General features: G+C 38.9%; 1 protein-coding gene across 1 annotated transcript in view; it reads right to left on the bottom strand.

The window, feature by feature from the left end:
• The window catches only part of hop (tyrosine-protein kinase hopscotch), a 215,831-nt gene that overhangs the window by 53,287 nt on the left and 136,286 nt on the right, over window positions 1-26,258 (bottom strand). Inside the window, exon 12 of the mRNA XM_090380791.1 lies at window positions 13,671-13,827. Within this exon, the coding sequence (XP_090236917.1) occupies window positions 13,671-13,827 (157 nt within the window). The remainder of the gene's footprint in view (window positions 1-13,670; window positions 13,828-26,258) is intronic.

The following is a 26,258-nucleotide window of genomic DNA, read 5'->3' as shown; positions in this document are numbered from 1 at the left end:
TCCCCTAATCCCAATGTGGCTGGGAATCCAGCAGAAGTGGATATCATATTCATGTTCATAGGGGAGAGAGAGAGAGGATCTTCTGCTGAACTTGAGACAGAACTGGATGTGGATTATATCTCACCAATAATAAAGCCTGAAAGACCCTCAAAGAATCAGAATATAAAATGAATCATTGGTACTGGCATTTACTAATGTGACCTAAGGCTAACTCTATATCATGCAGCTCTGCAGTAAATATACTGCATTCAAGGAGAATCTGCTGATATAGTGATATCTGGAAACAGAACAGCAGACCTACATATAATCCTGACTTCAAGCCGTCTGTGTAAACTGGTGTGAAATCAGAATGTTCAGCTCGGTGTGCTGAATAGAGCTGCAGGTAGACAGATGGAGTGTCTGACTTTCCCCATTTTTTAAGGGAAAAGTCGCATGCCAGGATGGAATGGGCTGCTTCGGTGTTTGAGCAACATTGTCTACCTTGATATTAAGTTCTCTGAGTAGCTCTTGGAGATGAATACCAAAAGGAAGATGGGCATCGTACAAACTTTCCCATGATCGCTCAAAAATGGATGCCCAATCACAACTCGAGCAGCAACTGCTTCTAAAGACTTATTCCTCTGCAGGCACAAAGGAATAGGTCTAAAGAGTGTCCTGGAGTGTATTAGTAATGCTACTCCTCCATGAGATGTATTGGAGTTGTTCCCAGTGGCAGCTCATGACTCTGATGTTTGGGGTGTGTGTCTTAAAGTTACATTAAATTGCCTTGGTTATAAGACATGTAGACATATACAGTAATAATAATAAGCAAGTCAAAAATACTACAAAACATTACCTAGACATTTACCATTAACAGACTTGAAATTTTATTTAAAAACAAAATCCATTCTTCGGTTTTTATTTGTTGAAAATAGATTAATAACTTTTTCATTCAAGTTTGGTGCACTGTTGACCAAGCTTTACTCTATTGAAAGCATTGCTTGAAAATTTAGCCATTCCTGATTCACAGTGCTCCTTAAAAATGTTTTTATTCTTTTTAATGTTAAATGGCAGCATTTGGGCTCTGAAGTAGTCATCGGTGGTCAAAAGAACTTTTATGAGTTTTGTAAGTTCACCAAGAACTTCAGCTAGATTATTTTCTTAGATAAATTTCAGCAAGTCAATTAACTTTCAAGAATCGTGTAGATCATGTCCGCTATAGAAAACTTGTAATTCCATAAGACGTTTTTCTCTTTCAATCATAGGATATGCCTCAGTAGGCTCCCGTACCTCTTCCATGGGCATTTTCATACAAAAAATAACAAACTTCTTGTTAAACAATTTAGCAACAATTAATTGCTTTGTAAAAGAATATCTTTCACCTACGTCAACATTTATACAGGGTGTCTCAAAAATATTGGTAGAAACGTTTAGGGGAGGTAGGTAACATCTAAAGGAATGTGAATCGCATAGGAACCCATAACCGGAAACGTCACCGTAAGTCAGTACACGACGCTGTTCATCAGTTCGCGAGAGGGAAAATTTCTGGTTTACTCATTCAAGCAGTAGTCGCCGCATGAAGAACATGCATCGATATATGAACTATGAGCTGGCAGACATGCACCTAGTGTATGGATTAGCAGAGGGCCCACTTGGTGTGCGCCCCCATGAGGCACAACATCACTTCGTAATAAATGTGTGGGCAGGTATGGTCGGTGACTGTTTAGCTGGCCCATACATGTTACCATCCCGTATGAACTCCGCTAAATATCGGATCTTTCTTGAACAAGTTCTACCAGGGTTACTTGACGATGTTCCAGCAAATGTGAGACGCAACATTTGGTTTCAACATGACGGGGCTCCTGCTCATTATGGAAGATGTGTTTGGGACCATTTGAACAGGCGTTTTGGGCGTCGATGGATTGGCCGTGGTGAATCCATTGCCTGGCCCCCATGCTCACCTGATTTATCAAGCCTTGATTTCTTTCTGTGGGAGGCTCTCAAATCTATCGTGTATGAATTGCCTGTGGAGACGGAAATGGATCTCGTGGCGAGACTCGTCTGCACTGCTGCTGACAAAGAAACTCCAGGTGTGTTTGACCGTGTCTGCCAATCCATGCTGCGTCGGTGTCACGCATGCATCGCGTCTCATGGTGGAACCTTCGAGCATCTGTTGTAACATCATGAAATGCATCCATCTCGTACTCCATTGTTAATATTATGTCAAATAAATGTTTTCCACTAATTACTGTCTTGTGTTATTTCTGCTTCCTGTGCTTCTGCTACTACTTTCCCGTGATGTTTCCGGTTATGGGTTCCTATGCGATTCACATTCCTTTAGATGTTACCTACCTCCCCTAAACGTTTGTACCAATATTTTTGAGACACCCTGTATAGTGGCATACTTCCTTTGCTTCAATCATGAGTGTTTTTGAAGGATTTTCACAGTACATTGAATTCCTAATTTTTAGAATGGCATTCTTAGTTTCCTATATATTCATGTATTTTAATTGCTTCAATTTCTTGAGATTGCATTTGATTATAAATAACTTCCACGTGAGGCATTATCTGATGGAAAAGTTCTAACCAGAACTTGAATTTTTCATTACTCTAGATGTGCAAAATTCCAGTTGCTTCTGAAATCATCTTATCTGTGTTTGCTGTCATTTGTACTTTCTCCATGCACTTTTTTAAAGATTCTAAATTTTCATAAATGTCGTTCACAGTGCGTATATTGAAGTAGTAGTAGTGGCATGTGATGCAAGAAAGCAAGTGTATGAGCTTATGCAGCATCAGCCAAAAAAAATCAAAAAAAAAAAAAAAAAAATCACACCATTCCCTCCTAAAATTTATTTAACCTATCAACTTCCACAACGACAGATGGAAGTTTGTTCCAGCAATTAACCACCTGCTGGCTAAAGGCAAATTTCCGCACATCTATTCTACATCTGTCTTTTCTTAATTTGAATTTATGCTCCCTTAGGTTCGTAATCTGAACTAGTGGAAGGATCCCATCAGAATTCAGCATGCTCAACCCATTCGATGCCTTATACACCTCAATTAGATCACCGCACAGGTGCCTAGTCTCCAGCCACTGCAATTTGCAGAACTTAAGCCTCTCTTGGTAAGAGGATCCCTTCATTCCCCTCACCAATCTTGTTGCCCTTCTCTGTACACGCTCAAGCAAATCTACATCCTTCCTAAAATGAGGCCTCCAGACCTGTATGCAGTACTCAAGACGTGACCTGACCATTGCCTTATACAGAGGGACAATCACCTCCTTTTCCCTGCTAGCAAAATTCCTATATATCATTGACAAAACCCCATCACCTGCCCTGACAGCCTGTCTGCATTGCTCAGAAAACTTCATATCTGACTGCACAATTACTCCCAGGTCTTTTTCATTTTCTACCACCTTAAGTGTAGTACCACACAGTTGGTATGTTTCTCTGGGGTTACTTCTACCCGTATGCAGTACTTTGCATTTGTCAAGGTTAAACTTCAGTTGCCACTTCTTAGCCCATCTGCCCAAATTATCCAGATCCTGTTGCAGTAGCACACTGCCATTACTGTCATTAACAACCCTGCCAACCTTTGTATCTGCTCTACAAGTTCCATCTTGTAGAGCAGTGGTTTTCAACAGGGGTGCCGCAACAAAATTTTAGGGGTGCCACGTAATTTGGGTTTAAGTTACTTAAACTTATTTTTTTAAATTTATATGTTTATTTCATTACAAAAAGGTGTACAGTATCTTTTAATTTTGTGGTGATCTATAATTGATGTTTACTTAGTACCTCTATATAAAGAATAAAATCATTATACACTGTATATATATATATATATAATTTGCATTATGAAATGTAATTTTTATAATTATATTATTGTATTAACTACCATATAACATATTTTTTAATATTAAATATATACGAGTATATATATTATATAACACACACACGCACGCACGCACACGGAGAGAATCAGATCTAACAGGCAGAAAATTGAATAAGGGTGCTGCAAAATAAAATAAATTACTTAGGAGTGCCATTATTAAAAAAACATTGAAAACCACTGTAGTAGAGGAAGGTCAGGCAACATGGCTGCCCATATGCTTTCTAAGAACAGAGAGATGCTGTGGTGATCTCTAAAAAAATGTTGGTATCGACATGAGGTTCGAAAAGAATATTCTTGAATCTCGGGTACCACTTGCTGCATTTCTCATCATCAGATTCAGTTGGTGCGCATAGCAGTGAATAAAATGTGCATTTTTGAACACTTCTTTTATTTTAGCCTGAACTCCCCCTTTCTTGCTTTTCATCACACTTGCGCCATCAAATGTCTGAGCAACCAGTTTTTGAGTATTTCCTTCGAGGATTATATCTAACTGATCTAGAATGCACTTCAATATTCCGTCTGCCGTTCGGTTTTCCGGAGTGAAAAAACCCCAAAAATTCAAAAAATGTCTCCATTCAGTTCATATCTCAGAACAATTACCATTTGTATATGTTCTGAAACATCTGTTGTGTCATCAGCCATAACAGCTACGAATGAAGGTTCTTTAATTTCTCTTCTTATTTCATTCCAGCATATTTGCAGCAAACAGTCAAGAATATCATTCTGAATAGTTTTTGAAATGCTGCATTACTTTCTAAATGGTTCTTTAAATTGGAATCTAATGCGAAATTTATTAATCCTCTGAATCGTCTTTTTCGTCATGTCCATGTAAAAGAAATTCAAACTGTCCACAAAATTTAATGCAGACTATTATTTTAATATAATATCTCACAATTCTTAGTAACTTTTCTGCTATGTTTGCAGATCGAAAGTCTGTAGACTTCACTAAGCTGTTCTTTAATATTTACGCTTTCTAAAAGCAATAGTGAAATCACATTATGAATGTTTCTTCAAACTATCATGTTTTAGAATTTTTTTTTTCATTCTGTTTATGTTTGTAAAGCCACTTTTTGTCCACGTCAAGTCACCTCTGAACAGTAAACATGGAAAACAAAACAATGCATTTTTAACTTCACAACCACAAAGCCAACTTTTCCTTTGGTACCATTCAGTTTTAAAACTGCAAATATATTTCTTATTATTACTTATTTCCTGCTGAGAAATTTGAATCTTTGGTGTAGGGCAGCCTTCTTTTTTAATCGCATTTTTTTCTTGGAGAGATAATTGAAAAACTAAGTTGCTGAAGTTTATTCACTGTCACATGATTTACTTCATGGGGAAGCATGGAAGCTATGATCGAATCAAATTTCACAAAATCATGTGTCGTAGAAATAATGTTTTACTTACACATCAACCTCATAATCTCAACTTATCAAGTTCAAGCTCAATTCACAATTAAGCTGTAATCACATAATTACACTGTTGAATGTTGAGTATTGACTTAACACTGATATTATTTAGTTACTTAATGGGAATTCGGGCGAATAACAAAAAGACACTACATTGTGGCTACACACCCATCATGGTCAACGATGAAATTTGCACTGCACGCTTTACAGTGACTGATTCGTTTCACCTATAAAAAATATATATTGGCAAGTTTCCAATGGCAACCAACTACCAGATATTCAAAATGTAGTGAGGCTTACAGTTAATTAAACTTCAAAGTTGGAAATGATTTAGTGTTTTTATTCGTTTATTATTGAAATGGTTACTGGAAATAGAGGATGCGCATACTATATGTGGGTCCTGTTAATAAAAACATTCATTGCGTTGCATTGTTCTTCACAAAATTTCATATAACTCCATTCACTATATATATAGATTTAAATAGCTGGGGGTGCTGCAGTGCCTATGGACGAGCCGCCCCTGGTTGTTCCTATTTTTTTCTATGCAATGTTTTACACTCATATTTGAAGGATCAGATTTGTTTCCTGTAGACAAAGAGCAGAAGGCTAATATTTGCTAATTATATTATACATATCATCTAAGTTTACTTGGAGTCCAAGACAGCTCCACTGAACAAGGAAAACACATTATTGGGGATTATCAGGTGTCTTTCGACTTTCAGGATATTGATTATTTGCACCTGTCTATTCTTGTTTTTTCTCTTTTCGGGAATATATGTCTGCTGATATCCACGTCCTCCTCTACATGAATTTCAGGAGTGGTTCATCTTTGTGTGATTTTCTGTCTATGTCTATGGTGTAAGTACTGAATTTTTTAATATCTCTTTCAGAGCTTATTTGCCTTACTGGATAGTGTACAGTGTTTTTACCTGGCAGTATTGTTAGTGGTGTATTTACAGAGTGAGTTGCATGCTGTTGGATAGGCTGTTCTTTTAGTGAAGAGAGGACTGATCTTGCCCAATCAGATATTGAGATGTTTGGTTTAACTGAACAATCAGTCTGTACTGTTATGGACCATTGTTTTTTTGTACAACAGAGATCGATTTATTAGAAACTAAAAATTGTTTTTCTTTGCTTCTTGGTATGGCACCTTATTTTCGACCTTGTACTTTGAATTTTCTCTCTGCCACTGGATGCACTTCTTTGAGTATGCCAAGTGATTTCCCTGACAGTTTGGGCAGCATTGCATTTCAGTGGTATACAGTCTGCATGAACATGGTCTTTCAAACCATAGGAGGCACAGGTGGTTACACCCCTCCTGACTGCTTGAAAGTGTCCAAATTTTTGCATTTAAAACACCAGACTGAACCTGGAATGTAAAGTCAAATTTTGCACCTTAAATATCCAGCTTGAACAGATGGCAGAATTGGTGTTTTAAATGTCAGAATGACTGTCTGAGTAGGAGTAAGTGTTTCATCTTTCTTAATGACTATTCTTTTAGAATGTATTACATTTTGATCACTTAGTTCCTAAATGATCTTGGATATATTAAGGAGATCCCACTCTGCTATTACCCCTTTAGAGGAGTTAAGTGGCATGAGGGATAACCTTTGTGGAAATTCCACAAAATGTCGATATTTTTAATAGTCTTTCTAAGTGCTTATACTCACTCATCTCCACTAGGTCTCCAAATTTAATCTTTGAACCATTTTTGAAGGGCCCACCACATTTTCATGACATTTCTGAATTAAGAATGTGGAGAGCTTATTCAAAGGATAGTCAATTCAAGGAATGTAATACGAGAAAAAGAGGAGCAGGGTTTTCGGCTCCTTTTTTGTACTAAATGCCATCTCTGGTAGAGAGATTTGAATCATGAGATCCACAAGTGGTATGACTATTTATGCCCATCATTGCTCCTTTCAGCCCTGGCAGAGTGATTTTCTTCTCCCAGGTTACAGCCCCGCCATGTGGAGGAACGGTGCCACTAGTGACCAAGCAGTTGAAAGTTAGTTCGTTTCGTATGGTTTATACAGGGTGATTCACTACCAGTGCGACAAACTTGCAGGAGGTGTAGGGGGCACAAAGACGAATCGGAATCACATAGCATTGCAGGGTCCGAAATGCCTTCGTCATGCGGTAGAGGACGTTGAACGGGAGGTCGCGTGAACAGCGATCCCGCTGGAAGTCAGCATTTGCAAACCGGTTCCTGAGGCAGTAGGATGGACGAGTATTCAAATGTTGAACTGGCTGACATGCACCTCGCGTATGTAGCTGCGGACTGTAGCGGGCGCGCCGCTCTGCGCTTGTACCAGGAATGTTTCACGCACAGGCGTGCTCCTCATCATACGATTTTTGCACGTGTGCACAGAAGGTTACGTGAGACTGGTTGTTTCACGAGAGCGAATGATGAGGACGCCAGACAATGAGGAGAATGTCCTACGTCTTGCAGAAGGCAATCAGAGTATGAGTACTCGAGCGATAGGCCAACGATTGGGTATTTCCCAATCCACTGTATGGAGGATACTGTCAACAAACCAAATGAGTTCATACCATCTGCAACGCGTCCAATCATTGGAGCCTGCGGATTATCCACTCCGGAGGACTTTTGCTACTCGGTTTCTTCAACAGAAATGGTTCGCAAATGCTGACTTCCAGCGGGATCGCTGTTCACGTGACATCCTGTTCAACGTCCTCTACCGCATGACGAAGGCATTTCGGACCCTGCAATGCTGTGTGATTCCGATTCGTCTTTGTGCCCCCTACATCTCCTGCAAGTTTGTCGTACTGGTAGTAAATCACCCTGTGTATATATATATACACAGGGTGATTTATATATATACATATAAATGGCATATATATATATATATATATATATATATATATGCGAACAAGGAAAGAAAGGCGAATTTCCTTTCTAGATTCCTACTTGAAACCTTTTAAGTAAAGAATCACTTGAGAAAACACAGGAAGAAAAGGCACTGGAAACAAAATATAACTAATCTGCTGAGAAAGAGCAGTCTATGTATCACACAAAAGGATCGCTTGGACACTACTGCTTGTCACGTGGGACCTGTTCGACAGTGGTATGCAAAGAAGTATTTTAGATCACAAAATGTGTCAGACCATCATGGATGGAGTACAGAAGATGATGAAGACGAGAATCAGATTGGACCCTCGTGTACTGGGTGTGGGAAAGTCTTGGTCAAACCAGTTGACATTGCGGATGAATTGAACTGGTATTCTGCATCAGTCTTTACTGAAGAAAGACCCTTTGTGCTGAGAAGAGGCTATGCAAGTGAGGCTGAGCCATATGAAATTAGTGATGTTGTAACTACAGATGACTGTTTATTAGAAAAACTTTGAGTATAAAGGCAAATAAGGCTCCTGAAGTTGGCGACATATAACCTGTAATTTGATGAAGAGCATGAGGGAGTGTATTGAACCACTGAGGTTAATTATGAGGGCATCAATGGACTCAGGAGAGATTCCTTTGGATTGGAGAAGTGCCAATGTATTGCCAGTACATAAAAGCAGTTCTAAGAGTGAAGTTGGTAATTACAGACCGGTTAATCTGACTTCAATGGTAGGAAAAATCTTAGAGGCAGTGATTACAAGTGCAATCCAGGGACATTTAGATAGACATGATATTCTGAAGGACAAACAATGCGACCTTATTAAGAGTAAATCATGCTTAACTAACTTAGTAGACTATTTTGACACAATTACTCATGAGCTGGATTTAGGGAATAATTTGACATTTGGATATTAGCAAAGCATATGACTCGGTCCCTCATGAGAGGTTACTGTATAAGGTTGAACAGGTTTCGATTACTGGTAAGATTCTAAGATAGATTGTTGGGTGGGTGGCTGTTGCAGAGGGTTATGATTAAGGGATATGCTTCAGATTGGTGTAACATCAGGAGTGGTGTCCCTCAAGGATTGGTTCTTGGACGACTGTTGTTTCTCATTTTCATAAATGAGATCGACAAAGGGATAGAAGGTGTGGTGTCAAAATTTGCAGATAACGTAAAGATTCGCAGAGTCGATAATGATCAGCGCCAAGCAGTGCTCCTTCAGTCTATTGAACAGACTTCAAAGATGGTCAGAAGTGGCAGCAATATTTTAATGCTGCTATATGTAAGGTGATTGATTTATTCCGACTTGGGAATAGCAACCCACAAATAATTTATACACTTGAATTAAAAACAGTGGAGGAGGAAAGGGATTTGGGAGTTAAATACAGGCGGATATGAAGTTTTTCTGAACAGTGTAAACAGGCATCCAGGAAAGCCCATGGTGTCCTATCATGATTTATTGAATGTTATCCTGTAGAGATAGGGAGGTCATAATCCCATTGTATAAGGCAAATGTAAGACTACATTTGGAATACTGTGTTCGCATATGGAGACCTCATCTGAAAAAAAAAAAAAAAAGACTGAGCTTCTTGAAAGGGTCCAAAGATGGGCAACTCGAATGGTAAGATCGGCAGAAGGATGATCATATGGAGAAAGACTGATTATGTGGCCTACAGAGCTTGGCAACCAGGTATCTCAGAGGTGAACTGATTAACATTTATAAGACTCTGAGAGGGATTAGTAAAATGAATGAAGGTGGAATTCTCACTGTTCTAAACAATTCCATAACTAGGGGTCAAATTCAAATTACAGGGCTTGAGGTTTAGATTAGATTGTAGGAAGTTTTCTTTTAGCTAGCGAGTCGTCAATAGCTAGAACAAGTTGCTCTTGCAGGTAGTTGAGGCTGACAACAGTTTGAGTGTGAGTTAGTTATTTGGAGCATTAGCAACTAAGGCCATATTGTTCCGGGAATATGCAGTGGTCATTCCCTGACCTTTCCGCATCCTCCGTATTTGGTGGTGACGGGCTCGAACCCCGGTCTAATCAAGAAGCATGTGCTACGCACTGCTGCTCCTTCCCACCTGGCTACGGAGGCGCCTACAGTTTGAGCAAATTCAAAGGTCAAATGGATACTTACCTGTGTGAGAAAGGAAGCATATAATTTGTGTTTTCTTATTTACTTGTTTTTTTTTTTTTTTTTTTTTTTCCCAGTGCAGCAAAAGCTTGTGGCTTCCTTGCACTATATGGCAAATAATATTACTATCTCACTGGGGGGGGGGGGTCACTCTTGTTTGCTACTGCTCCTTTCTCACTGCACCTACAGTTGTTTGTTAAAAAAAAAATAAAAAAAAAAAAAATAAAAAAAAAAAAGAGCTATAGTTACAGTGGACACATGAACACTTATTAGGTGGTGGTAGTATTGGGGAGTGCTTTAACAGCACATAATAGGTTCGCTGATACTTGTGGATCAATGTATGAATGCCACATATACTTAAATATTGTTGTTGACCAGTTACATCTCTTCATGCTCACACTATCCATTTTTGTTACTTAATGTGACATTGCCACAAGGCATCAACTGTTCAGAAATGGCTCCAAGAGCATGATGGTGATTTTACCATACTACACTGGTCTTGGCCAGCCAATTTCAACTTAACTTATGGGACGAAGTGGAATGAGCTATAGAGTCTGAGTCTGCACCTAATAATTTTGAGTCATTTAGCCAGAGGCAGACTCTGTCAAAATTTCTTACCGGGGAAACCTGTAGCGGCCTCATACTAGCATTTATAGCCAAAATCACACTGGCTTCCAACCCACCTCTGCATTTAGCATGTCAGCTACTTTGGTCATAGTGTACAAGTTCCTATGGTATGCCTTATACAGTCTATTGTTCATTACATCTGTATAAGGTGTACATATATTCACCAGCCAATCTGCATACCATGTATTCCGAAAGACCCAGGATAACTCTTCGGGAAAACCCTCCACCTTCACTGAAATTTAAAATTCTTTTAGTCTTTGATCATCATCATCAGCCATTTTCAATCCACTGCAGGATGAAGGCCTCTCCAGCAACTTTCCAGTTCCTTCTGTTTTGAGCACTGGCCATCCATTTACTACCCACAAACTCATGAATTTCATCTATCCATCTCCGCCTTTGTCTTCCAGGTTTTCTTCTAGCTCCTCTTGGATACCATTCTGTTATTTTCTTAGTCATCATGTCTTTGAGCTATGTGTCCTGCCCAAGCCCATTTTAGTTCTTTAGTTTTGATAAGAATGTCCTTTACTTGAGTTTGCTGCCTAATCCATGTGTTTCTCTTCTAATCTAACAGTCTGATTCCCAATATATTTCGTTCCATTCTTCACTGTGTAGTTCTCGGCTTCTCTTCCATTCTTTTGGTGAGTGCCCAAGTTTCACTTCCATAAGTTATGGTGGGGAGTATACATTGGTTTATTATTTTACGTTTCAGAAAAACTGGGATATTGCTCTTCAGTATGTGACTATATTTCCTGAATGCTATCCATCCAAAATTTATTCTTCTCTTGACTTCTAGCCATTTATCATTATTACAGCTAATAACTTGTCCCAGATAAGTATATGACTCCACCTTTTCAATTACTGCTCCTTCAATCATTATTTCCCTTTCTGTGGCATACTTGTTCATCATTACTTTTGTTTTAGCCATATTCATCTTTAGTCCAAAATCCTTACTAACTGTGCATAACTGATTAAGATTTTCCTCTAATTCTTTGGGATCATGGCTTATGACCACAATGTCATCTGCAAATCGTAAATGGTTTAGGTACTCTCCGTTCACATTGACTCCTTTCTTCGACCAGTCTAATCTTCTGAAATCTTCCTCAAGGGCAGCAGTAAACAGCTTCGGAGATATTGTGTCTCCTTGTCGAACTCCTTTCTTGATTTTAAATTTCCCACTGTCATTGTCTAGTCTAATAAAGGAGGTAGCACTCTCATATATTTTCTTCAAAATCATAATATATGGGGTATCTATGCCTTGTCTTTCCAGTGCCTGAAACATTGCCTTATGCTGTATGGAGTCAAATGCCTTTTCATAATCCACAAATGCCAGGCATAATGGTGTTTTATATTCATTTGCTTTTTCCATTAGCTGTGATATTACGTGAAGGTGATCCATAGTTGAGAATCCTGTCCTAAAGCCAGCTTGCTCTTTCGGTTGATTCTCATCAAGTATTCTTTCTAATCTGTTAGTAATGACCCTTGTGAACAACTTGTAGATGTGGGATAACAAGCTAATTGGTCTATAATTTCCAATTTCTGATTTATTTCCTTTCTTATGCAGCAAAACTATGATTGCATTATTCAACTGCTTAGGCGTCACACCTTTTCTAATGCATTTTGTGAAGAGCCTTGCCAGTTTTTGTGTTATGTCTCTTCCTCCCAATTTTAACAATCAGAAAGCCCCCTGGGGCTTTCTGATTCTTCATTTTCTTCAATGCATGTTCTACCTCATCAGGAAGAATATCGGGTATGTCGCATGTGTTGCTACTTTGCAATCCATCTTCCCCACTGCTGGCATCATTCCCTTGCTCCTTGTATAATTCTCTATAGTAGTCTTCTGCTATTTGAATTATGCCTTCTCTGCTGTTTATAAGTACACCATCGCTATTCTTCAGTTTCAGTATCATTTGTCTTTCTGTATTACTGCTCATGGCTGTTGATTTAAATCCTTTGTTTTCCCTTAATGCTTGTTCTACTTTTCTTGTGTTAAATCTTCTTATGTCCTCTCTGAGTCTCTTTCTAATGGCTTTGCATAACTCAGTATACTCAATTTTCTCCCTGTCAGTGTTTTTCTTCCTCTTCATTTGTCGTCTTCGGTTCATTATGACAAGTGTTTCTTGACTAATTTTTTCTTCTTTGGATTTCTTTTTGTTGTGCTGTCATATGCTGGAGGGTTTGGTCTTTTTCTCTTCACGCTGACCAGGCATCTTGAAGAGAACCACTCTACACATTCGTTGCCACCTAAGTGACGTAACAGGGCTTACCATCGAGAAGGTGTGCATGAGTGGATTTTGGGGAGGCAGGCCAACCGGACTTCTCCTATATCTTCTGTAATAGAGAGATGTTGGATCCATCAGTGTTTTAGGCTGAGTGTCTGATAACACACAGGATACCTGTTCCCCTCTAAGCCCCCTTTGATAGGATCCATTTATTTTGAGCTGTTCAAAACTATTGAACAGCTCTTTGACTTTGATGTGATGACTTTAATGTGAACTGGATGTTCCCTGAACAATGATTTATTAGATTTTGAAGTTCCATCTACTGAAATATACATACTACATCCAAATCCTACACTACCTTACAAAAATCATTGCAGCATATCTAGGTAAGTTTCTCTATTCGCTGGGACCCCAGTTAAAAGAAAAGCTACAATATCTTTAGTGAAGATATCCTCACTTCCAGTAGCAATTTTTATAAACATATTTCATAATTAAAATCTAACATGCTGATACAAGGATTCTAAAATTAGGAAGCATTAAAAAAAAGGTTGCTTACCTTCATAAAGTGTCTGATTAATATCTCTCATTATTGCTTGAGGTCTTTTCCGTCCATCAGGATCATAAACCCAGCATTCCTGCATCAATTTATTGATATCACTATGACACCCAAGAGATAAATGCAAGTGATTTCCTTTCTGGTACCATGCTTTGGCCTGCATAACAACACAGATATGATTAGAGTCTAACTTAAAAAAAAAAAAAAAAATTCTGGAAAAAGTGTCCCAGAAGACAAAATTTTCAATAGCGAATGCAGCATATTACATATTAGCATTATCAGAGGCATATGAAACAAGAAAACAAGCTTATGTAACATCAAGCCAAAAAAACCCCTTCCCATTTCACCTATCCATTCAACTCTATATGCTTGTCTAGTTCTGCCTTGAACTTATTTAAGTTGTTGACCTCCCCTATGACAGATAGAAGTTTGTTCCAACTATCAACCCCCTGTTGGCTAAAGGCAAATTTCCACATATTTATTCTACAATTGTCTTTCCTGAATTTGAATTTGTCCCCTCAGATGAGTAATCTGAGCAAAAGGAAGAATCCCATCAGCATTGAGCTTGCTCAAACCACTCAAGGCCTTATATACTTCAAGTAGATCACCTCACATGTGCCTAGTTTCCAGACACTGCAATTTGCAGAACTTAAGCCTTTCTTGATAACAGCAACCCTTTGTTCCATTCACCAATCTAGAATTTACCAAACTGTCTGAGACCACTGTAGTTGCCTTTACGAAAGCAAAAACCCTTTATCCTTGATGACAGTTACATCTTTAAGTAAATCCCATGTCAGTACACTGTGATCACTGTCACCTAGTGGTTCCTTTATCTGCAAATTCTTAATGCATGAATAGTCACTGCTGATAATCAGATCAAGAGTATTACTCTCTCTGGTTGTCCCTCGAATAGTTGCTCTAGAAAACAATCCTTCAATAAATCCACAAAAGTCTTGCTAGCATGTGAGTGACCAACCCAGAAGTTCCAGTCAATTCTGGAAAGTTAAAATTCCCCATTATAAGACAATTTCATTTACTGGCCCACTATTTCTCTGAGAGTTGTTTGCTGTACTCAGAGTCATTAGGCCTATAACACACTCCTACTCTCAATTTTGCTTTCCCAGTGCTTATGTCACACCAAACTGACTCAACATTGCACTGTCCATCTATGTCAACTGGATGCACTTCCTTAGATTTTATGTGTTTCTTAACTAACAGCATAACCCATCCTCCCTTTCTATTCTTTCTGTATGCATTGTAGTCCCCAAATTCCAATTCCTCATTTTTTATATCTGTGTGACATCACTTCTTTTATATTCCAATAATATCGGCCTTTGATGTTGTGACCAGCATCTTAAATATGATCAACAAGTTTGGAGAATGACTTTGTATCTTGAAACTGGGATTATGGCAAGTTGTGACTTGTCACAACATGTTCAGTGACTCATCTAGACATAGTAATGCATGAATTGCCCATTTAAGTCAGTCTGAATAAGCATGCATTAAATAGAAGGTATTTTCTGAGTTTTATCACATTTTAATTTTTTTTTTTTTTTTTTTTTTTTTTTTTTATGTGAACCCCAAACACGAGAGGTATTAGGACCTATAGTACTTAGTACCGTGCTTGGGTTTGAGGTTAAGAAGACGAAAGAAGATATTTGTTGACATTGGACTTGAACTTCTGTAGATTGTAATTTTCAGGAAATACGTATGAAGGAAGGTTGTTCCAGAAAACGGCAGTTGAATGAATAAATGAGGAAGATGAAAAGTTGGTTCTGTGGGTTTGAAGTTGGACAGTAAATGGATGTTGGCTGGTGGCGGCACGTGTTCGGACTGTTTTGAAAGAGAGAGCAGGAATTATAGAAGCCAATTCAGAAGAACAGTGCCCATGGAAGTATCTGTAGAAGAGGCATGCAGCAGAAACAGTGCGTCTATGAGAAAGCGGGTGGAGAGACTCTGTTAGAGATGAATCATTAATTAACCTAATTGCCCTCTTCTGAATGGAATCAAGAAGCCGGAGAGAGGTTTTGGGGGCACCACCCCAGATATGGGAACAATATTCCATGGCAGGGCGAATTTGTGATTTATACAGAGTGAGCAGCTGTTTGGAAGAAAAGTAACGCCGAGAGCGAAAGAGAAAACCAAGTTTTTTAGATGCAGAGGAAGCAATATTTGTAATGTGCTTGTGCCAAGAGAGATTAGAAGTCAGGGTAATCCCCAAAAGAGATATATCATTTTGCCTAGAAATCGGAGTGTCACTAAAGATAAGCATAGGAGTAGAAGAATCCTTTTTGCGAGATATAAGACAAGACTGAGTTTTAGAAGGGTTGAAATCAACTAAGTTGTCTTTGCCCCACTGGAGAATTACCTGAAGATCGGCATTTAAGGAATTGGTAGCAGATTTTCGAGAAGTTGAAACTGATTGAGCAGGACAAGGTTTCTCAAAATGGAAAGTTGAATGCAATGTGCTATCATCAGCAAAACTATGGATAGGATTTCCAGTCAATGGAAGAAGGTCATTGATATACAAGAGGAAAAGAGTGGGGGAAAGAACTGAACCTTGGGGGACACCGGCATTAGTAGAGAAGTTAGAAGACAGAGAGCCATCTACCATCACCCTCAGTGAGCGATCAGAGAGAAAACTGGATAACCAATTACTAAAAACAGTTGGCAAACCATAAGATGGAAGCTTGTTTAGAAGACCTTTATGCCAAACACGATCAAAAGCCTTTGAGATGTCAAGAGCAACTACTTGTGTTTCACCGAACCTTTCCATTGAATTAGTCCATAAATGGGTAACATAAGCCAGAATATCTCCAGTGGATCGACACTGACGGAATCCATACTGGTGATTGTTGATCAGACGGAAGGTTTCTAGGTAGTTTGAGAGTTGGCGGTTAATTGATTTCTCCATTACTTTAGAAAGAGTAGAAGTAATTGCAATGGGACGATAATTGGATGGGAGGGATTTGTCACCCTTTTTAGGAACTGGCTGGATATGAGCAAATTTCCAAGCAGAAGGAAAAACGCCTTTGGAATAAGAAAGTGAAAAAAGGCGGCAAAGAATAGGAGTAAGTTCAGGAGCACAGGTTTTGAGAACAAGTGGAGAAATACCATCAGGACGCTTTCTTAGCATCAAGATTCATCAAAATCCTTCTGATATCCTTTTGACGGAAGACCACAGGAGGCATTGAATGGAGCGTGTTGGGAATGGTGGGAGGTGTTTTACCAAGATCATTAATACATGAGCTGGAAGAAAAATGGGATGCTAGAAGGTCAGCTTTATCCTTGGCTGAAGTGGCAACAGAACCATCTGGTTTGGACAGAGGTGGGAGTAAAGATGGGCAAAAGTTGCGGCCAATAGCTTTGGCAAGAGACCAGAATGCTCGGCTACCATTAGGGCAAGAAGCAAGTTTTCTACTCTTAGCCTGTTCAAACTCTAGTTTGGACTGGTTAATAACTGCTTTACAACTGTTGCGAGCTTTGGTGTAGGCAGAAAATGAAACTGAAGAATTAGAAACAAGCCAATTACGATATGCAACATTCTTCTCTTGGACAGCCTTAGCACATTTATTGGAAAACCAAGGTTTAGATAAAGGACGAGATTTTAAAGTGGAGTGTGGGATAAAGGATTCCATTCCTGCAAGAATAATTTCACTGACACGATCTGAGCAAACGTTGACATCAGAAGTTTTGAAACAGTAATCCGACCAAGGAAAAGAAGAAAAGAAGTCTCACAGGTCATCCCATTTTGCATTCTTGTAATGCCAAACAACACGTGGTTGGGAATAGCCATGAGATAAAGGTTCCATTGGAGAAGAGACAATCACCAAGTTGTGATCTGAAGTGCCTAAAGGACCTCTCACTTCGACCGTGTACTTAGAAGGGTTGTTTGTGAGAAAAAGATCAAGCGTATTGGCTGTATGATTAGGATTGTCCGGTATTCTTGTAGGTAAATGAACAATCTGTGCTAGGTCATTAGTAATTGCAAAAGCCTCAGCATCTCGACCTGCTGGGTCGGTGTGACTAGAAAACGGAAGCCAGCTGGAGTTGTGAACATTAAAATCACCAAGGAAAATTACTTCGCTGTTAGGAAAGTTGGACTGGAGAAAGTCAAGTTGCAAAGAGAGGAAGTCAAAGAGCTCCAAGTGATTAGTGGAGTTGGGAGAACGGTAGAGACAACAGATGAATTTGACACAATGAGGTAGAGAGATTTTAAGCCAGAGAAGATCAAAGAGAGGAGATTCCAAATTGCCAAGTCTCTGACAGGGAATATCAGAACGGACATATGCACAAGTACCACCTTTGAGGCGAAAGGAATCATACAGCGAATAATTTGGGCATCTGAGATGAGCAGTAGATGAATCAACCGATAACTGAGATTCTGTCAGAAAAAGTACATGGGGTTTGGCAGACTGCAAGTGGAAATGGACATCGTTGAGATTAGAATTGAGACCACGTATATTTGTGAAATGAATTAGGAAGTCCTTGGGAGGTTTAGATCTTTTCGCAGATAAGCTTGCTCTATTAGTTTGACAATTCATGGTGTATTCAATAGTAAGGAAAAGTAGGTGGGACATGCTGTATGAAGTAATGAAATTTTTGGATATGGCGTACATGTGGTAAGAATATACCCAGATCCTTGACATAACGTGGCCTCGACAATGCTCCCCGCATACACACTACTCGGACTCCCTCCAGTCACTATCTGGCAGAGTAGAGGTAGCAAGATTATACACTAGCTGATCCGGAAGCTTCCTAGAGAGTTACCAATAGGTTCAGTCCGGTGTACTAACTAGCGGCCGGCCTGCGAACACCGTTTTAGAGCTGTACCCTCGAAATGTAAGGAATATTGGATCTCGCCACGACGTTCATCATAACCTCAAAAGTCATCAATCATACTGCATGATGGAAGAGATAGGGAAAGGTTGACCGGAACTTAGCTCTAGAGACTAAACATGGGTTCCACCATTTCAAGCCTCCAATAAGCAAAGTGGTGGTATTTCACCGGTTGATGAGAGTCATCTACCACCTAGTACTGCTTGGTAACATAGAGGGGCGGCATTCCTCCATGTGGTGTGGGCGCCACACCTCGACCCCTGCTTACGTTGGTTCACACCTGGGTGGTCACCCACCATGTATTTGTGCATGGAGGTTATACCCAGGATTACTAACAGTCCCACCATCGTGAAGGTGCAAGCAGAGGATTTGGCTGTCACAGACCGTCCGGACTTCGCCGAAATTGGGTCCACTTGACTTGAGTGTCACCCGAATATCAGTTTCATCAGCGTTTTAGACTCCCAGATAGCAAGTATAGCTTGTCTGGCATATCTGAGAGAATGTCTGTGACAACCTCAAGGACTGTGAGTATAGAAGATGGGGACCATCATTTGGGAGGAATCAAATGAGACATTATAATTTTACTGAGCCGTGAATTTACATCATATTTTATTTCAAATTCAGGAAAGTTCAATGGAAACACACTAAATGTTTAAAAAGAGCATTTTGAAGAAGATGCTGCATGTTATTCAAAGACCTTTCAAATGGTCCACAGTTTACAGGGTCACTTATCTGCCATAGGTGGTCCTCACTCAGGCTACCTTTCAATTTCAAAAACCAGTTATTCAATTGCTTGTGTTCATGATCTGATCAGCATTAGAATAGCTGTTAAGCTTCACGTCTCAACTATTAGTTCAGTCCCTAAACTTTTTTTGGTGACAACATAACTGAGTAAAATACATGGGGGGGGGGAGTAATCAGGTAATGTTAAATAATATAAACAAAACAACTTTAAAATACGGTTTAGCACATTTTATAATGGCATATCTAATTTACCAGTGGTGCTGTATTTTTTAGGGAACAAAATACATCATTACCAGTATTTTATTTAAATTAACCAAAATTATTTATAATAATATTGACTGATAATATATTAAGGAGTCCTTATGTGCTGTGATGTAATGACTAGATCGTAGATATAGCTTAGCTTAATTTTCATGAGGTGAGTGCTGAAAATTAAGCTAAGCTATATCTACAATCTAGTTACAATATTATAATAAATAAAATTATTATTACTATTATTCTGAAAATGGGTAATTGTGGTGTTTTTTTTTTTTTTTTTCGAAGAATCATTACACATACAGGCAGTACAGTTTCTATAATCCTGAATGAACACACTAAATTCATTATGTGACAATTCAGAGGTACTATTTATGACACATATTACTTAATTGTCAGTAAAACATTTTGCTGACTTCCTACAGCAAATTTCTCCTGTTATAGATTTTTTTTAAGCAGCTTAAGTTAATGCAGTGTACAGTATTTCTGATAGATGTGGTAACAAACAGCAGACTCTTGATTTTCCAGGATAGATGAAAAAAAAAACAAATCCCAGATAATCGATTTCCCGGTTAATCCAAAAATACAGAAGTCCTCGACATACGTAAGAGATACGTTCCAGGACTTCTTACTTCGTCGAGTTTTACTTAATTCGGGAATGAATAGTAACATATTGCTACTATATTATTATTGACAAATCTGAATTCAGCACAATACTTGTTAATGTTTGACCATTTTCATACATTCTTATTAGTTTAATTTTCTGATCCAATTCGATTGCATTCCTTTTCTTGGTAGATTTACTAGTAGCGCTGTCACTTATTCTCTTAGTCGGCACCATGGTAATGGTCAAAATGAAATTTTCTGTAAAGAACTTCACAGGGTTAAGGCGAAAACTCACTATTATCACCCCGCACCAGCCCATATTTTACTAAAGCACATTTCTGGAGGTCAACAAAAAACAATAAAAATAATTTGCACTTTCTGTTTTATTGGGCATTTCTGTTAGCACAATCTATTATAAACGGGTAGTAAATGCGATCTTATTGCATTTGTGATAATACCGATAGCTGGAATTCTGTGGTTTTTTATGTTATTATGATGAAGTGTGTCCCCCCCCCCCTTCACTGAAATCTTCAGTCATATAAAAAACCATAAATAATTGTAAGAATTTTTTTTTCCTATTTTTTTGCTTGTTACTCCGATCCCACTTGTGCAATTTGTGCGTGCCGTGATCGTCATTATTGATTGCTTATTATTTTTTTTTTTGTTGTTTTAAATTTTACAATCCTAAAAATAAAAAAAATTGAGTGAAAACAAATTTACGTAAATCCGTAGTTGTGTAAGTTGGGGACTTATTGTATCGAAAAATGTTCAGCAACCTAAGTAAAAAATATGGCGATAGACAAAAAACTTACCATATACTACTCACGTGTCCAATATGATGCTTCCCTTTATTTTTTACAATGTCACGTCCTTCTCTTTACCGAGACTACTATTTACATAAGAATGCCCATCGAGAGTTTGAAAGAATATTTATGAGAAATGATTTCTGTTCTGTATGCTACATTTGTCATCATCTATGGTTCAAAAAATAAACAAAGAAACAAGATGCTAAAGATGTACCACTAATGCGCACTGCATTTCCTGATGTTGACGTTGATGGGATTCTTTGTGTGTAATAGTTGCAGAGGATTACTTAAGAACAACACCATTCTGGTGCTATGTAAGTCAAATGGCTTTGTCTACCCAGAAATTCCATCGCACTTACCGAAGTTGGATCTAGTGACAGAGAGACTTATTTCTCTTCGCTTAATATTCATGCAAATAAGTCATCTGAGACATGGATATGGGCAATACAGCATTCTGGGCCAAGTGATCAATGTGCCTGTTTCAGTCAACGTGATTATCCATCTCTTGCCAAAGGAGATTGACGACGATCATTGTATAAATGTGCATATAAAATGCCCAGCTATTTGACTGAGTTAGTAAGAAAGCAAGTGGTTAAAGCGTGACTTCAATATTTGGTCAACACGCCTCTCTATCAATTGTATCAAATCACAACAGCTCAGTCATTTTTCGATGACAGTCACATGGAATTGAATTTGGCTAAAGATGACATAAGTGAAGCGAACTGGTCTGACAGTCACTATTCGGCCCGTTGGTGATATATATGTACAATGGAGCACTTTTTACCCAATGGCCAAGTGATACAACAGTTATCTATATTTTTCCTAACAGTAATATACAGGATATAACTGACTTCATTCATTTTTCTTTGCTCCCATACTCAATTCGACGTGCAGCACTGTTAAAGAAAGATTTACATAAAATACCCATGATCATGAGCAAGACTTCAACGTTAACTTCAGATTGGAAGAAACTAAACTGTTAATTACTATCCTGCAAGAGATGTTCAATCCAACAACGAACACTAATCCTTCAATCTCAACTACAAGAATGAGTACATCAATCAACGCTGTTTTTAAGAGATTTTTAGATATGTTGCAGCTGCAAGTATATGTCTCTTACTTCAGTTATCATAAATCCATTGTATCTCATCTTCCAGCTGAAATTATTAAAATTTGTGAATGATCAATAAAATATTTAAAATACAAAAGCTCACTTATTTCATAATCAAGATATACTTAACGGAAAGTAACTGAGTTAATGTCAGACCCTATCCGGAAAGTAACCGATGCCATTTCCATTTCATAAAATCATGACGAATTGGTTTTACTATAGTCCGAATTTTAGTAGGTGCTGCCAATGATGTTTACACATAAATTAAAAAAAAAAAAAAAAAAAAGGATGAAAATGGAAGGTAGCAATGGGAAGACAGGAAGTAGGAGGGGGTTAAAGCGTAAGAGAAAAAGAGGAGCCCACCTGGTTGAAAGGAGGGACAGTATAGGGTCCCACAGGACTGGATGCCCATCCTTCCTGGGGGTGGGAGTTGACAGGTGGCAGTGGAGTTACCCACCAGGCAAAAAGGGTGCCACCTTTTGGGGGAATGAGAGAACGACCAACCCAAGTGGTAGGAGAGAATGTTCATAGGGAAATGGATCCTTATGTTAGAATGCCTGTTTGCTGCTCATTCCCACACTGGTCAGGGATAAGTCCTGCTGACTAGTGTGTGTCCCACACTATGCCAGCTAAATAGCTACAGTGTGGTGTCTGCTTGGGTAGGCAGAGGGCCATGCTGGTCCATCTGCTCACCAGTCAAGTCCAGGGGAGGGAGGTAACCGGCAAATTTTTCCCATTCAATAGTTTTCAATCTTTGCTCTCATTCTGGGGTTTTGGTTTTTTTTTTTTGTTTTTTTTAATTTTCTTCTGATTTTGTGCTTTTTTTTTACATTTGCTATTACATTTTTTTCCCCTCTCATTTATCCTTCTTTCTCACATCAGGGGGAATGCAATGGCGTATCTTAATGTGCTAGATAACTAATAACTAAATTTAAGTAAGTTCTATACTCGTTAAAAGGAGTACAGAACAAGAAGTAAGGTTAATAAGTACTAAAATTAGACATGTATTTTATTCTCTCACTCACAGGCATACTCTCATTCATTCTTCTGGCATTCATCTCCTTTGTTTGGCTCTTTTTTTTTTACTGGTCTGCACTCCTCTGGCACTCCAACTTACTATTATTTTTCAGCTGCAGTGCAGCCCCAGCTGCATTTCATTCAGGCCAGGGAGGAGTAGAGTGTGTGGTGTTGTCAGTATATTGATCAGGTTGTGTTAGTGTCATAAGCTAAATAAATTATTATTATATATTTTTTTAAGTGTGTATTCATGCAGCCAATTACATTCATTCCTTCACTCACTCCCATTTACCACAATACTCATTCACTCTCTCTCTCTCTCTCTCTATATATATATATAAAATCTCTCTCCACCAAAACTAACATTCATTCCCTTTGACCACAACTACTTTTTCATTCATTCATTCAGTGCCCAGCATATTTACTCAAGTCTTTCATACTCTTTCACTCATTTAATATATTCATACTTCTTTCATTCTACATTGCATCCTCTTGCTACTAGCTTACTAATATTTTTCAGCTAAGTTGCTTCCCTGGCTGCCTGTGCATCTCTCCTCCCCCTACAAGATTACATATGTGTGGGGGGGCCCAGGTCCACACAGGGTAGGATATTCCTGGGGTGGATGAACCCCCGGTCAATCCGGTTTTGTCGTCAAGAATCTGTCAGGGAGCTGGAAACAGCTGCCCTGTCAGGTTAAGATGTTGTCACATGGGCATTTTTTTTTTGGCTATTGATTATTGTTTGGCTGCTGGGGGGGGGGGGCTGAATTACCCCTCTTTGGATATTTCTTTGCATTTCCAATATTTTTTGTGGGGTGGCCAATTTCTGCTATTAATTGGGTTCTTGGTATGTCATAAATTATACATTCATAAAGAATGTGTGCCCAGACTTCACTCGCCACACATACAGTTTGGATCATCAGTCAGCCCTATGGACATTAATTTCACCTTTAGAGAACTGTGACCCATCAGTATAAAGGTAGTAAAGAGTCCAGGGGCATACCACTTTGGTGACTTTGGGCTAACCATTGCCACCTGTGGCAGAAATCTTTTGTTAACCAGACCTCTGGTTTCCTGCTCCCAATTTGCTTGACATAGCTCATGGAGCTTTGTGACTATTCTTTTCCTTTCAGTCCTGATGTTGTTGGCTGTGTCAAGGGCTATCCCCAGAAATTCTGTGGGTATGCCCTTTTTCAGTCTATACTCAAAGCCTCTTTTGGCTACTTCCAAGAATAACAAGGCACCTCCGTAGCCAGGTGGGAAGGAGCAGCAGTGCGTAGCACGCTTCTTGATTAGACCGGGGTTCGAGCCCGTCACCACCAAATACGGAGGATGCGGAAAGGTCAGGGAATGACCAACACATATCCCGGAGCAATATGGCCTTAGTTGCTAATGCTCCTAAAAACGAAATAACTAACTAACTAACCAAGTATAACAGACGAGCACCAGCCAGAACTTGCAGTGCAGGCATGCTTACAGTATAGCATGCTCTGGTAATAGTGACAAGTATTGTTCTCTGAATTGTCTCTAATTTGTTCCTGTTTCTGACTATGGCCATGAGAGTAAACTATGCACCAGCTCCATAGGTGATGACAGGCAAGAACACTGCTATATGATTGCCAGGGTCCTTCTTTTGAGCCCCCAGTCAGCCTGACTGATTCTGGAAATCATGCCCGTGTAGTTTCTCACTTTTTTTTGCCAAGTATGCCAAACAAGGATAAAAAGGTATTTTAGTTCTGATACCATTTTTACGGTTTTTTATTTAATTTTAATTTGAGGGGATCTCCTTAGGTTCCCTTTCAAAAGTATGGATTTAGTTTTTTCAGGTGATATTTCAAGCATATGCATTTGTGACCACTCCTGCTGTTGCACGAGAGTGGCATTTGATCTTTGCTCTACAACTCCTCTTGTGTTTCCTTTTTACAAGGAGGATCAAATCGTCCGCAAAGGCTAGGCTTTCCACTGGGCCCAGATCCAAGGCCAGAAATTCATCTAGAACAATTGTCCAGAAGAAAGGGCCAAGGATCGAACCCTGTGGGCAACCCTTGTTCACAGGGCATGTCAATTCCTGGAACCTTGTGCAAACTGACACATTTCTGTCTTTAAGGTAGCTGGTATTACCTTATAGAGGGTTTTGTGGGACATTTGTCTGGAGAAGTCTCCTAAGGACAATATGCCTGCCACTAGAGTGAAACCAAATGCCCCAGCAAAGTCTATAGAAACTCCCAACATATACTTTTCCTCTGTATTTTTTTACTGTTGTCAGTAGGTAAAGTATTTCAAGTAAAGTGGTGCATGGCATCCTGTGTAGAAATGCCCTGCTTAAAACCGTACTGATTATTTGAGTGAAAGCCTGCTTCTGTATAATACACCGATATCCTATTGTAAATTAGTCTTTCATATATTTTCCCTAGTACTGGGAGTAGAGCTGTATGATTTTGGGTCACTGAGAGGTTTCTCTGAGTTCTTCAGCATTAATCTTAATACTGCCCTTTTCCAGATTTTAGGAAATGCTCCCTCTGTCATGCAGTGGTTGTATAAGGCTATTAGTTTATCTGGTGTTGTTTTAGCTAATTGTTTTGATGATTTCAACTTCTAGGAGGTCAAAACCAGGGCTTTTGTTGTTTTCTATGTTGGCATTTTTATATTCAGTATTTTATTTTATAATGTCAATCTGAGTAGGAGAATAATCCCCAGCCTCAGTCTGAATAATAACATATACGATGGTGTTCACAGCCTCTGCTCAACACAAGGTTGGGATTCCATCTGGTTTAACTGTAGTTTCAATTAGATCTACTTGTGGCACCTTGTTGGTCACTATTCTGAAGGCAACTCCCCAAGAGTCACTGTTTCCAGAAGTTCCCACCAAGTGCCTTCAGGATTCGTTTTTCTCTTCTCTAATCAGGAAAGTATATTAGTTCCTGATAGTTCTGTAAGAATCTCTTAGTGAATCAACCTCATTTTGTGACCAAGATGTTCTGGCTCTTTGAAAATGTCTTCTTGACTGGTGCACCCTTCTCCTGAGTATAGTCAGTTCAGGGCACCACCAGGGAACTACCTGCTTTCTTGGTTGTTTTCTTTTGGATAGACAGGCTTGATGTTTTTATTAATACAATTCTCATAATCAGTGCATGGTCATCCGGACTACAACTGTTGTTTGATCTAGACCACTCATTTTGCTGCTTTTGCAGCTCAGCTATTGTAAGTTCT

This window comes from Mastigoproctus giganteus, chromosome 9 (assembly GCF_048544385.1).
Source record: "Mastigoproctus giganteus isolate SK-2022 chromosome 9, ASM4854438v1, whole genome shotgun sequence".
NCBI classification, from domain to species: domain Eukaryota; kingdom Metazoa; phylum Arthropoda; class Arachnida; order Uropygi; family Thelyphonidae; genus Mastigoproctus; species Mastigoproctus giganteus.
Note: the sequence above shows the minus strand (reverse complement) of the source record. Positions and strands in the feature narration are given on the sequence as shown.